Raw genomic sequence first — 11,428 nt, forward strand, 5'->3', positions numbered from 1 at the left:
TGACAGGGGGAGAGGAAGGATCTTCCATTTGTTGATTTATTCCCAAAATGGCCACAATGGCTGGGGCTGGGTCAGGAACCTGGAACTCTATCTGGGTCTCCCAGTTGGGTAGTAGTAGGTCTGAGCACTTGGGCCATCTTCCACTGCTTCCCCAGGGGCATTATTAGGGAGTTGGACCAGAAGTGGAACAGCCCAGACTCCAACCTTATCTTATATGGAATTTCAGCATCACAGGCAGAGACTTAACCCACTGGTTGTGGGCATCTTAACTGGTGTCTTAATAGCTAGGCCAATCTCCTGCCCCTCTTCCTGACTTTTGAAGGAAAGTTTTTCCAGATGTACAATTTTTGCTTTAGTTTTTTAAGCACTTTTACTTCAGCTCACTGCCTTATGGCCTCCTAAGTTTCTGATGAGAAATATTCTGACAATTACATTGAGGATCACTCATATGTAATGAGTCACTTCCCTCTTGCTGCGTTTAAAATTCTCTCTCTCTCTCTCTCTCTCTCTCTCTCACACACACACACACACACACACACAGGTAAGCTATGCTTATTTTTGTAAAAGATTTATTTATTTATCTATTTGAAAGGTAGAGTTACAGAGAAGCAGAGGCAGAGAGAGAGAGAGAGAGAGAGAGAGAGAGAGAGAGAGAGAGAGAAGTCTTCCATCCGCTGGTTCACTTCGCAATTGGCAGCAACAGCTCCAGCTGCACCAATCCGAAGCCAGGAGCCTCCCCCGGGCCTCCCATGTGAGTGCAGGGGCCCAAAGACCTGGGCCATCCTCCACTGCCTTCCCAGGCCACAGCAGAGATCTGGACTGGAAGTGGAGCAGCTGGGGCTTGAACCGGTGCCCATATGGGATGTCGGCACTGCAGGCAGCAGCTTTACCTGCTACGCCACAGCGCCAGCCCCTGTAACCCATGTTTATTTAGTCACAAGCAGTTGACTAACTCAGCTGACTCAATATCATAAAGGAGCCATTCCTATTCCACATCATTCTGAGTCCTAGCGTTCACACACAAACTGCCAGGTATGCTGCTTGGGGCTGGTTTATAGGTTTTCCAAGTTCCTCATTCAGGGGCAGTCTATGTGTACATGAGATTGGTCAGGTAGGTCACCATCAGCAAGTCACTGATCCTGCTGTTGACTGTGGTTTTGAACTCATTGGGAACCATTTTGGGTAGTTGGTTAACCAGGCTCATCAAGAAGTGGCCCGCAGTATTGTCAGCTGTCACCTTTCCAGACAGCACATCCTCTGCATACTGCAACACTGTGCTCCAGGCATCCTGGATGCGACTGATGCCCCTCCTACTTGCTACAAGTCACTTGAGAGTCTAATCACATGGTTGAGGCCAAAACGAGTCTTCATTACCAGTTCAACTCTGATATGCTCAGTGTCATAATATAGAGGTTTCATGATCAAAACTATGATCAGTTCTCACATGACAGGCCTTGAAGCTCATAATACCATTTGGGAGACTCACAGTAAGGTGAACGGGATTGGGGCCCTCCTGGCTGTAGTACTCACAGATCAGCCGGCCCAGGATAAGCTCATTTGGAGAGACTTTTTGGGGCAATTCCTACATGTTACTATCAAATTCCATGTCAACAGTCACTTCATGTTCTACTTCTTCATTTCTGCCCTCCACTGACTGACTGTTAGCAGTTCCCAGCAGGGTCTCAATAACTTGGGCAGTAATACGGATACACACAGGCAACTTTGTTCTATACCTGTCTCAAAACAATGGATAAGAATGTTTTATAGCTTTAAAAATACTGTTTCAGTACCAGTCATAGCTTTAATGATATGTGGTTATTTTAAAATTTACTCTACATGGGTGAAATGGTCATTTTCCCATTCAATTATTGTTTATAGTCATTGTCTGTATTCCCACTAAACTAGGGTCTTTTTGCTTTTCTACTTGTTAAGCTTCTTATTCAGTAAATAGTAAGCCTTTTTACCTTAATATAAATTTAAAATGTTACCTGAACAACTGAAAAAAAAAGAAAGAAAAAGGAGACAGAAGGAGAGGGCAAGGGAGGGAGTGCAGGAGAAAAGGAATATCATTATGTTCTTAGAATTATATCTGCAAACCTTATTGAATCTGTTAAAAACTAATTAAAAAAAAAAAAACTTGGGCAGTGCCCTCGTAGTGTCAGGCAGTTTTCCACGATGGAGGCCAAAGTGATTGGGGCAGACTGACCATGCAGCCCCTGGGGAAAGACCGTGGGACAATGAGACCTGGCAGTGAAGGTGCTAAGTCTACCCTGGAGCATCTGTGCAAGTCAAGGTCTGGCCAGAGCTGTGGTTGAAGCCTCAGCCACAGCCACAGCCACAGCCATTGCCACTGTTAGGTCCGTGGACGAGACTGAAGCCACTGCTGCAGCCAGTACTGAAACTGGCATCAGCACTGAAGCTGGGACCAGGGCTGAGGCTGAGGCTGAGGCTGGGCAGAAACCTGCTCTGCAGCTGGAGTGGCAGGAACAGTACTTGATGAGACCGCGGGGGTGACCATCGTTTTTAGAAAGAAGAATTTCCAAGATTCTCTATTTGTCTTTCAAAAGTTTTACTACAGTTTTCCTTTGTGTGGGTCTCTTTCAGTTCTTCTTACTTAGAGTTTATTGAGCTTTTTGAGTGTTTATATTCATGTCTTTTATAAAAATTGGGAACTTCTTAGCCAATGTGACTTCAAATATTCTCCTTTCCCCTTTTCTTACTCTTTTGGGACTTTTGCAGTGCATGTGTTGGTCCACTTGATGGTGTCCCAACGATCCCTGAGGTTCTGTTCACTTTTCTTCAATCTTCTATCTTCCTGTCACTCACAACTTACCATTTCTAATTTCCACCCTTCACGTTTGCCAATTCTTTCTTCTGCCTTTAAATCAATCTAGTGAATTTGAACACTTCAGTTACTGTTCTTTCAGCCCCACAGCTTATTTTCTGGTTTCTTCATTAGGTTTTCTGTAACTTTATTGATTCCAGGGATGTTCAAAAAGGTATGGGAAGTGTGTACTATGAAAAAATTATGTATATATTTCTAAATTTGTTTTTGCACCCAAATAAATTTATTTTTAGTTACAGTTCTCTGTGAATTTTTTAAAGATTTATTTATTTATTTGAAAGTTGGGATTAAAGAGAGGCAGAGGCAGAGAGAGAGAGAGAGAGGTTTGCATCCACTGGTTCACTCCTCAATTGGCTGCAATGGCAGGAGCTATGCCAATCCGAAGTCAGCAGCCAGGAGCTTCTTCCTGGTCTCCCATGTGGGTGCAGGGGCCCAAGCATTTGCACCATCTTCCACTGCTTTCCCAGACCATAGCAGAGAGCTGGATCAGAAGTGGAGCAGCCAGAACTCGAACCAGTGCCCATATGGGATGCTGGCACTGCAGGCAGCAGCTTTACCAACTACGCCACAGCCAGCCAGTATGGTTTTTAATTATTGTGGTCCCTTTTATTGTTGTAGGTTGTCTCTGTGCCAACAACTAACCTGAGATGTAAACTTGAGATCATCTTAAGCCTGTTCTGAATCTGTGCCTTTCCCTGGCATTGATAAGCACTTTGTAATTTCTCCACATATGCATTTGCTTTTGATTTTCCTAATCATCAATGCCTGGGTCACATATGGGAGAAAAAAAGAAGAAAAAGAAAACAGGTCCCAGCCCCTTATAATCCCTGAAAGGCACTTAAGCCAGAGTGGGAAGGGTTGACAATATTAGGGAGAAGTGCAAATACAATGGCTGTTCACCTCTTTGTTTCCATGTCTTGGAACAGATGCAGCAATCAATTCTTAGAGCACACATCCTCAATATTTGGGGGACAAGTTCCTTTTTTTCCACTCCAGCTCCCACAAGCTGGGTGCAAGCTGCTCCAATAACTTGTGCATCACTGCCTGCCTCAGAGCTGGTGGTGGGGGCTGGGGAGCTGTCACTGCGCTCTGAAAGCTGAAAATGACCAAAGTTAACCACACTTTCGTGCCTTACCCCATATACTCCAAAATTTAAAAAAAAATACGTCAGACAGATCTTACCCATGTAATTGCTGTCTACGTAGGGAGAGAGATTGCTGGTGTTCCTTGAGTTGTACTTAGCCAGCTTCCCAGAATCCTCTTACACTGACATTTTACACAGGCACACTTATAATTATGCCTTTCTGAGTATATTCTAAAGTTGCTCGCGCATCTGTTCTCTTCCTGACATGACAAAAACCTTACTATATATTGTCTTCTGTCAGTGCTCTATTTCCACAATTCTTGAAGTGTGTTTTGAAAAATTTTGTCTTCTTTAATTTTAGTTCCAGCTTCTTAGAAACATTGCACACGAAACTTTTCTCCTCTTCTCCCTCCGCTTCCCTCTACCCTCCCCCTTGAACTTTTTTTTTAAACTGTGATAATTGAAAATACAGACACAGAAGTAATACTACCTGGACCCAAATATACCAAGTAGGCCTTAGTCCACCAAGTATGTGACCTTGGGCCAGTTACTGTACTCTCTGAGCTCCAGTTTCCTCCTCATCATAAAGAAGAATATCAAAACTTTCTAATTCATGGCCATAGTGGGCATTCCATTATTTAGTGTATATAAGGTGCTTACCGTAGTACCTGACACAAAGTAAATTCTCAATAAATGTTAAATATTATTTCTATTCTTCCTGCGCTATGTGCCACCACAGGGGGATGGACCCATTTCCTGAGCTTCCCTCCCGTGTCCACACGGTTCTGTTCAGTCCCTGATGGCCCCACCCCAGCAGTTTCCCTTGGGGTGGGGCAGGAGCAGGCTGGGATTGTGCGTTCTCCTTTCCTGAGTGTGTGTGCTCCAGCGCCCCCGGACCCGCCCACCTACCTGCTCTCTTGCCCTCTCCTGACTCTGTCGCTCAGATCCCTGTCAGCCTCCGGAAGTTGGATGGAGGGGAGAAGACAGCGGGTCCATCCCAGTGGGGGCCCAGCTGCTCCCAGGCATTGGGGGGGGGCTCAATGTGAAGAGGACCCACAGACCTGCCCTCTCACCCCAATGCCCAGATGTCCTATAGGCTGGACCCTGCCCAGAAAGGACAGGGTCACCTTCTGCCTTAGCACCATCCTTCCAGCCCCATCCTCTGCCCCTCCAGAGGTCATTGCAGGCACAGGAAGAGCTCCTGTTTGGGGATCTATTTCAGACTTGGTTTCTCTGTAAAATAGGTATACTGGCATTACGCTGAGATTACAGATGCAAAGCATCTGTGCCTGGAACATGACATCACTGGATGTCAGCCCCTGCCACCTGGTTTCTTCTTCGTGGTCACAAGGCCACTCCAGGGATGACCAGAGGAGCCCCACTGAACTGACTTCTTCTGCTTAATGCCCACAAGCACCCAACAGAGCTTTGCTAAAACACGCGTGGAGGAGATGAGCCTGGGACCACACGGTAGGAAGGGCTGGGCTCAGAGCCTCCTGGGTGATGCCTTTCACCAGCACAGGACAAACCTGCTGGTGAGAAGGGCGGTCCCTGTCATCACGATGCTATCCTACCTCCGTCTGCTGGGCGTGTGGTCCCTGGGGGGATGGGTAGTGGGGCCATCAGGGACTGAACAGAACCGTGTGGACATGGGAGGGAAGCTCAGGAAATGGGTCCATCGTCCTGTGGTGGCACATAGCGCAGAGCACAGCCACCAGTGCAGTTGGAAGGGCCCTTCTCCAGGGCGCTCTGACCCCTGGGGAGCCCTTGGCTGTGACTGAGTGTTCCCAGGGCCCCTGACCTCAGGCTGTGCTCCTCAGCCTGAGCCCAATCCTGCCTCGTCAAGATGGCCCCCTCCTGGGAGCCCATGGGCCTCTTCCAACGCACCCAATGCCCTTCTCCCCAGGTCTCTCACAAACGCCCTGCCCTCGTCCTCAGGCCTCCCCCAGCCCCCTCCCCAGCCTCCTGCCAGCTTGCCAGTGCTAGAGCCTCTGGCCTGCTTCCTTGGGGGGCCAATGGGAGTGGGGCTGAGTTTGTACCTGAGGTTGGGGGAAAGGAAGAGACTTCCAGGGCCCATGGATGCTTTCTTTCCCTGAGACACCCAGAGGCCTGCCCACAGGGGCAGTGGGGACTTGACCACCTGCCGCTGGTTACACAAAGTGCCTGTGGAGGCTGTGTGCCACTTCCCTCCACTCCTGCCCACTCCGGGGTCCAACTGAATGAAGCATCAGAGTCGACAATGGAAAAGACTTAGGTCTCAGGTGTTTGGATGCCAGTAGTGGGTGGGGCCAACTGCCACCCCTTGAGCCAGGTTCTGCTGCTGCCCGCCTCTCATGGGGTAGTGGTGCAGGTCAAGGCTGGGGACATTGGGAGCAGACTCTGAACAGCTGGCCATTCCCTGCCACAGCCCCAGCCCCAGCCCCTAGCTCTGGCCGAGACCACGGAAGCAGCGTTCTCGGCACTGGGCCTCCCTCCTCCCAGGCTACTGCATCACACCCATCAGAAACAGGAGGCCTCAGGCAGGATGACGGCGTCCTGGACTCAGGACTTATCTTTGTAACTTAGAGACAACAGCGCGACAAGACCACAGACAAGAACACCTGGCTGAGCAGACGGTGCTGTCCAGGACACAGTTAATCACACACAGAACAGTGACATCATTCAGGCCGATGTCTGCATGTGCAGAAGCTCCACTGCCTGGAAAACAGACTGCCATAAATACAAAGTGCATGGAGACCGCGCCGTGCAGCAAGGGCCCCGTGGGGACAGGAAGCGGTGGTGATGAGGGCGGTGGGAAAGCAGAAGCTGGCTAACTACTTTGCCCAACAGACAGGCACATGAAGCCCAGGGCTGGTCAAGGCATGTCCCAGGGTGGCCAACAGCTTCTGGCCAAGACAGCTATGACCAAAGCCACTGCGGGACAGTGCCACTCTGGACCAGGCCAGGATTTCCATGCCGTGGGGGCCCCAGGGCGGGGCTCCTGAAGCTGCACCCCTTCCTCCTGTAGGGAAGCAGCCTCCTAGGCCCTAGGCAAACCCCTGGAGGGAAGAAGACTGGGGCACCTGGACATCCTTCTCCTCCCCTCTCACTGGGCACGCACACACCCATAGAGAAAAGCCTTCCTCCTCCGTCCCTGGCTGGCCCAGGAATGGCTACAGCTGGTGATCCTGGCCCCCAGAAGGTGAGACAGGGCTCTGAAGGGACCACACCTATGTAGCAGACCCACGGAGGCCTTGGCTCCTCCTGTGCCCTCCAGCCCTCTGACACTGGTCCCTCAGAGGCCACCCCCAGACATCTGTGCTCACAGACTCCCGGAGGTGGACTTGCAGACAGGGTTGGCATGGACGAGAGGGGCCAGCAGGACTGGCGGTGCCCGGGAGACTTGGCAAAAGGAAGGATGTCATCATGTTGTGGCTGTGGGCAACCACGGCGGGGGGCAGGGGCACGTGGCAGCCACCATCCAGCCTCCGCCCATCCCTGAGACAGGCAGAGGTCTTCTGCCAGGGTCCCAGCTCCAGGGGGCAGGGCTTGATCCCTGCACCACTCTGTCCCTAGAGTTGAGCAGACTGCTGCTGTTTTCCATCTCAGGAACGCAGAACAGGGGCCTCAAGCCACCAGCCGAGGTTGTGTGGGAACCAGGATGGCTGCTGAGGGCCAGGGTCTCTCCTGGCTTCCATTTAGGCTGCTCCTGACCATTCACGGATGCCAGTGTGCATCACATCCGGGGACCCATCTGCATGAGATTCTCCCGCGTGACCCTGAGGGTAGGGGGCCGAGCCTGGGGATGGGGAGATGGGTTCAGGCCATGGGTCCCAACCCCATCCCACCCCACGTTTCTCCCTTGACCCTCCTGGTTACATTGTGTCCCCAGCGAGCATGCCACTATTATTGTCCCCACTGACAGGCTCATGCCACTTAACTTCTGAAGAGCCCTTGGTCACGGTTGGGGTGGGAAGGTTAGGTTCGGTGGTGGGACTTGGCTCCCCCGGGTTCTCGGACCCATCTCTCCTGTCCCCCATCTCAGTACGCTGTCCTGGCCTTGCCCGTGACCTTCCATACCATTCCCAGGAAAGCCAGATCCCTGGATAGCCTACCTCTGGACCTGGGTTCCCCGGGTTCCCCATCCCACCATGCAAGCTCTTGGAGAACTGTGGAGGAGGGCGGGGGACAGCAGACACAGGGGCAGCCTCAGCTCCACCTCTTTCTACTGTGTGGGGCAGGGGGAGAGCCTGAGGCTGCCTTTCCTTCCTCCAGTTCTGCAGAGCAGCTGTGCAGGCTGGTTTGCCTGGGTACCTTCCACGTCTCCTCCAAACCACCAGGAACAAGAGCAAACCCCAACCCCTTCCCCAGAGCCTCAGTTCCCCCAGTCACTGGGAAGGGAGAACACAACTCCCACATAGAGTTGCTAGGAGACCTTGGTGCCCACGGAACGCGCCCAGTTCTTCCCGAGCTAGGAGCTGATACCCAGACGACCCCGCCCCTCTGGGTCTCTGTCCGTGCTGGGCGTCCACCATGAAGGTCCTTCCTCTCTTCCAGGTCAGGCCCTTCACTCAGCTGCTCTCTGTTCGTGGCCAGGGCAGGGGGCACCTATGGGCAGGGACATGCTTCTTGCGAAGGCCAGAGAAAGGGCTGGTCACCACCTACAAATGGCAATCCCTGGAAGAGAAAGAAAGAGGTGGAGACTTCAGAGTTGCCTGGCCACCCAGAGATGGCTTTGTTTCCCCAAGTGTCGCCTCCTCTGCCACCCCCTTCTCCACCTGCTCTCCCTCCCTGGCCGAAGAGCTGCTGTCTGTTCAAGGAGTTCCTCCCATCACCCCAAATCCCTCCAGTACACAGTGGACTTTACGGGCATCCAGGGCTGAAGGATGGAGCTGGGTGGTGCTCAGAGGATCATGTCAGGAGCTGTAGGGCACCTGGGCTGACATGGCTGAAGAGCAAGACTGGCAAGAGGGGATAGGTAGAAACCTGCCTTCTCCTTGTCTCCAGATGCCTAGTTTAGGGGGAGCCCCTCAGAGAGGGGCTAGGGCTGGCAAAAGGAACAGCAGGAGCGGGTAGACACCAGTCCCCTGGCCCCAAAGACAGGACAGGAGGCAGTCAAGGACTGTGGGGGAGCCGCAGGGAGCACCAGGGTCCTGAGCGCAGAGAAGGGGACAGGCCTGGGGTTTAGCCCAGAGAACCCTGCTTCCTATCTGTTCACCCGGAGACAGTGCAGGAGGAGGGCAGGTGCATCTTTTCTCCCCCAAGGCCTTCGCACAGCTGCCCAGCCCATCCCCCTGCATCCACGGGGGTTCAGGTGACACCAAGGGTCCTCTGGAGAAAGGGCACAGGTACCAGGCTGTGGGCAGGAGGGGAGGCCATATCTGCGGGGGATGGGCTGACCCTCTGAGATGAGATGCTGAGAACACTGCCTGGCCCCACCCATCACAGAATGGCTACAGCCTGAGCAGGCAAGAGCCCGAGGCTGTGTCTCCTCTCTTTTCGGCTGGGCAGCTTCGGCGGCTGGTTTACCCAGGTCCCTTCCATATTTCTTCCAAGCCAGCAAGGAGTCTTGACATGTCGATGTCATAGCAACTGCTCCCTCCTCTGCTCCAATCTGTGGCCTTCGTCTGCCTCCCTTCTAATCCAACATATGGCCTCCTCCACCACTCCCCCTGCAACCTGTGGCCTCGTGCTGTGCCCCCTCCAACCTGTCAATTCCTAACTGTGACCGTTTACCACCCCCCACACTCCAACCTGTGACCTCAAACCATCCCCCTACTCCAACCTGTGGTCTCTTAACTCCCCCCTACTCCAATCTGTGACCTCCTATCCCTTGAACCACCCCCCTCCAATCTGTGACCTCCTATCACCCCCCTCCAATCTGTGAGCTCCTATCATGCCCCCCTCCAACCTGTGACCTCCTATCACCCCCCCACTCCAACTTGTGGCCTATTACCCCCTCCTCCAACCTGTGGCCTCCTATCACCTCCCTCCTCCAACCTGTGGCCTCTTGTTGCCACTCCCCAACTCCAGCTGGTGACCTCCTATCACCCTCCCCTCCAACCTGTGACCTCCTATCACCCCCCTCCAACCTGTGACCTCCTATCATGCCCCCACTCCAACCTGTGGCCTCCTATTACCCCCTCCTCCAACCTGTGGCCTCTTTTTGCCACTCCCCCACTCCAGCTGGTGACCTCCTATCACCCTCCCCTCCAGCCTGTGACCTCCTATCACCCCCCTCCAACCTGTGACCTCCTATCATGCCCCCACTCCAACCTGTGGCCTCCTACCACCCCCCTACTCCAACCTGTGACCTCCTATGAAGCCCCACTCCAACCTGTGGCCTCTTGCTGCCACTCCCCAACTCCAGCCTGTGACCTCCTATCACCCACCCCCACTCCAATCTGTGGCCTCCTACCACCCCCCTCCTCCAACCTGTGACCTCCTTTGACGCCCCACTCCAAGTTGTGGCCTCCTACCACCCCCAACTCCAGCCTGTGACCTACCTCTGTGCTCAGAGCCTGGCAAATCCAGGGGTTGCAGCGGCTGTATCCCTTCCTTCAGCTTCCCCGCTTTGGCCGACGTGAGGCAACAGGTCGGCGGGGCCCAGGGGACGCCGAGGGCCCCTTCGGGAGTTTCTTTGCGCTCCTGGGTCGGGGGCCGCGCCTCAGCCACGGAGGTCTAGCGTCCAGGGGCCCGGGCAGCCGGCCTGCGCCCCGCGCCGGTCCCCGGCGGCCCCGCTGGCCGCCCTGCCGGTGGCCCGGCGCCGGGCGGGCGCTCACTCGATCCGCACCTGCAGCCGCACGTTGAGCATCACCGAGGCCACGATGTAGAAGTAGGGGAAGTTCATGCGCAGCCGCCAGGCCAGGTCGAAGAAGGTGAGCAGCGTGCGAGTGAGCCCCTTGCAGAAGGCGCTGTAGGAGCCGCGAGCCGCGGCCGAGCGCGACAGCCGCACCGCCAAGCCGGACAGGGCCGCCGCCGCGGCCGCCGCGGACAGAGCCGCCGACGCCGCCATGTACCCGGGCCGCCGGCCTTCCCGCAGGAGCGCGAACGCAGAGGGCGACCGCCAGACGCGGTCCCCTGGACGCTGTCCCCCGTCGCTGTCGCCCGGACGCTATCCTCCTTCGCTGTCTCCCGTCGCTGTCCCCCGGGCGCGGTCCCCCGAATGCTGTCCGGAACCCCTGCCGGACCCTGGGCGCCACGGCCCGCCCTCGGGCTGTCCCCGCCCTCGCCGGGCTCGGCCTCGCCCACCCCCGCCGCCGCTGCGGCCACTGTGCCTCCGCCTCCGCGGGACTCACCAGCCTCTCAGCTCCGCCCCTCACCGCCTCCTCACTGCGGCTGCCGCGGCCTAGCTCCGCCCTTCTCCTGCCCCGCCCCTGGCCCGGAGATGCCAAGGCTAGCGGAGGCCCCGCCCGCCGGCACCGCCCCTCCCCCGCAAAGCCCCGCCCACTGGACCCGCCTCGCCAGCGCAGCTCCACCCACGGGCCTAGCCCGTCCTGTACAGCCCCGCCCACACAGCC

The 11,428-nt window shown here is 54.8% G+C and overlaps 1 protein-coding gene and 1 pseudogene across 1 annotated transcript; both read right to left on the reverse strand.

The window, feature by feature from the left end:
• Positions 1–1,087: 1,087 nt before the first annotated feature.
• Positions 1,088–5,185, reverse strand: LOC133752498 (eukaryotic translation initiation factor 3 subunit F-like; annotated as a pseudogene).
• Positions 5,186–10,650: 5,465 nt separating this feature from the next.
• On the reverse strand, positions 10,651–11,097 carry LOC133752990 (small integral membrane protein 10-like protein 2A). Its single transcript, XM_062183325.1, has one exon. The coding sequence runs from the start codon at positions 10,921–10,923 to the stop codon at positions 10,687–10,689; it is 237 nt and encodes a 78-aa protein (XP_062039309.1). The 5' UTR covers positions 10,924–11,097; the 3' UTR covers positions 10,651–10,686.
• Between the last annotated feature and the right edge of the window lie 331 nt (positions 11,098–11,428).

This window comes from Lepus europaeus, chromosome X (assembly GCF_033115175.1).
Source record: "Lepus europaeus isolate LE1 chromosome X, mLepTim1.pri, whole genome shotgun sequence".
In the NCBI taxonomy this organism is placed as follows: domain Eukaryota; kingdom Metazoa; phylum Chordata; class Mammalia; order Lagomorpha; family Leporidae; genus Lepus; species Lepus europaeus.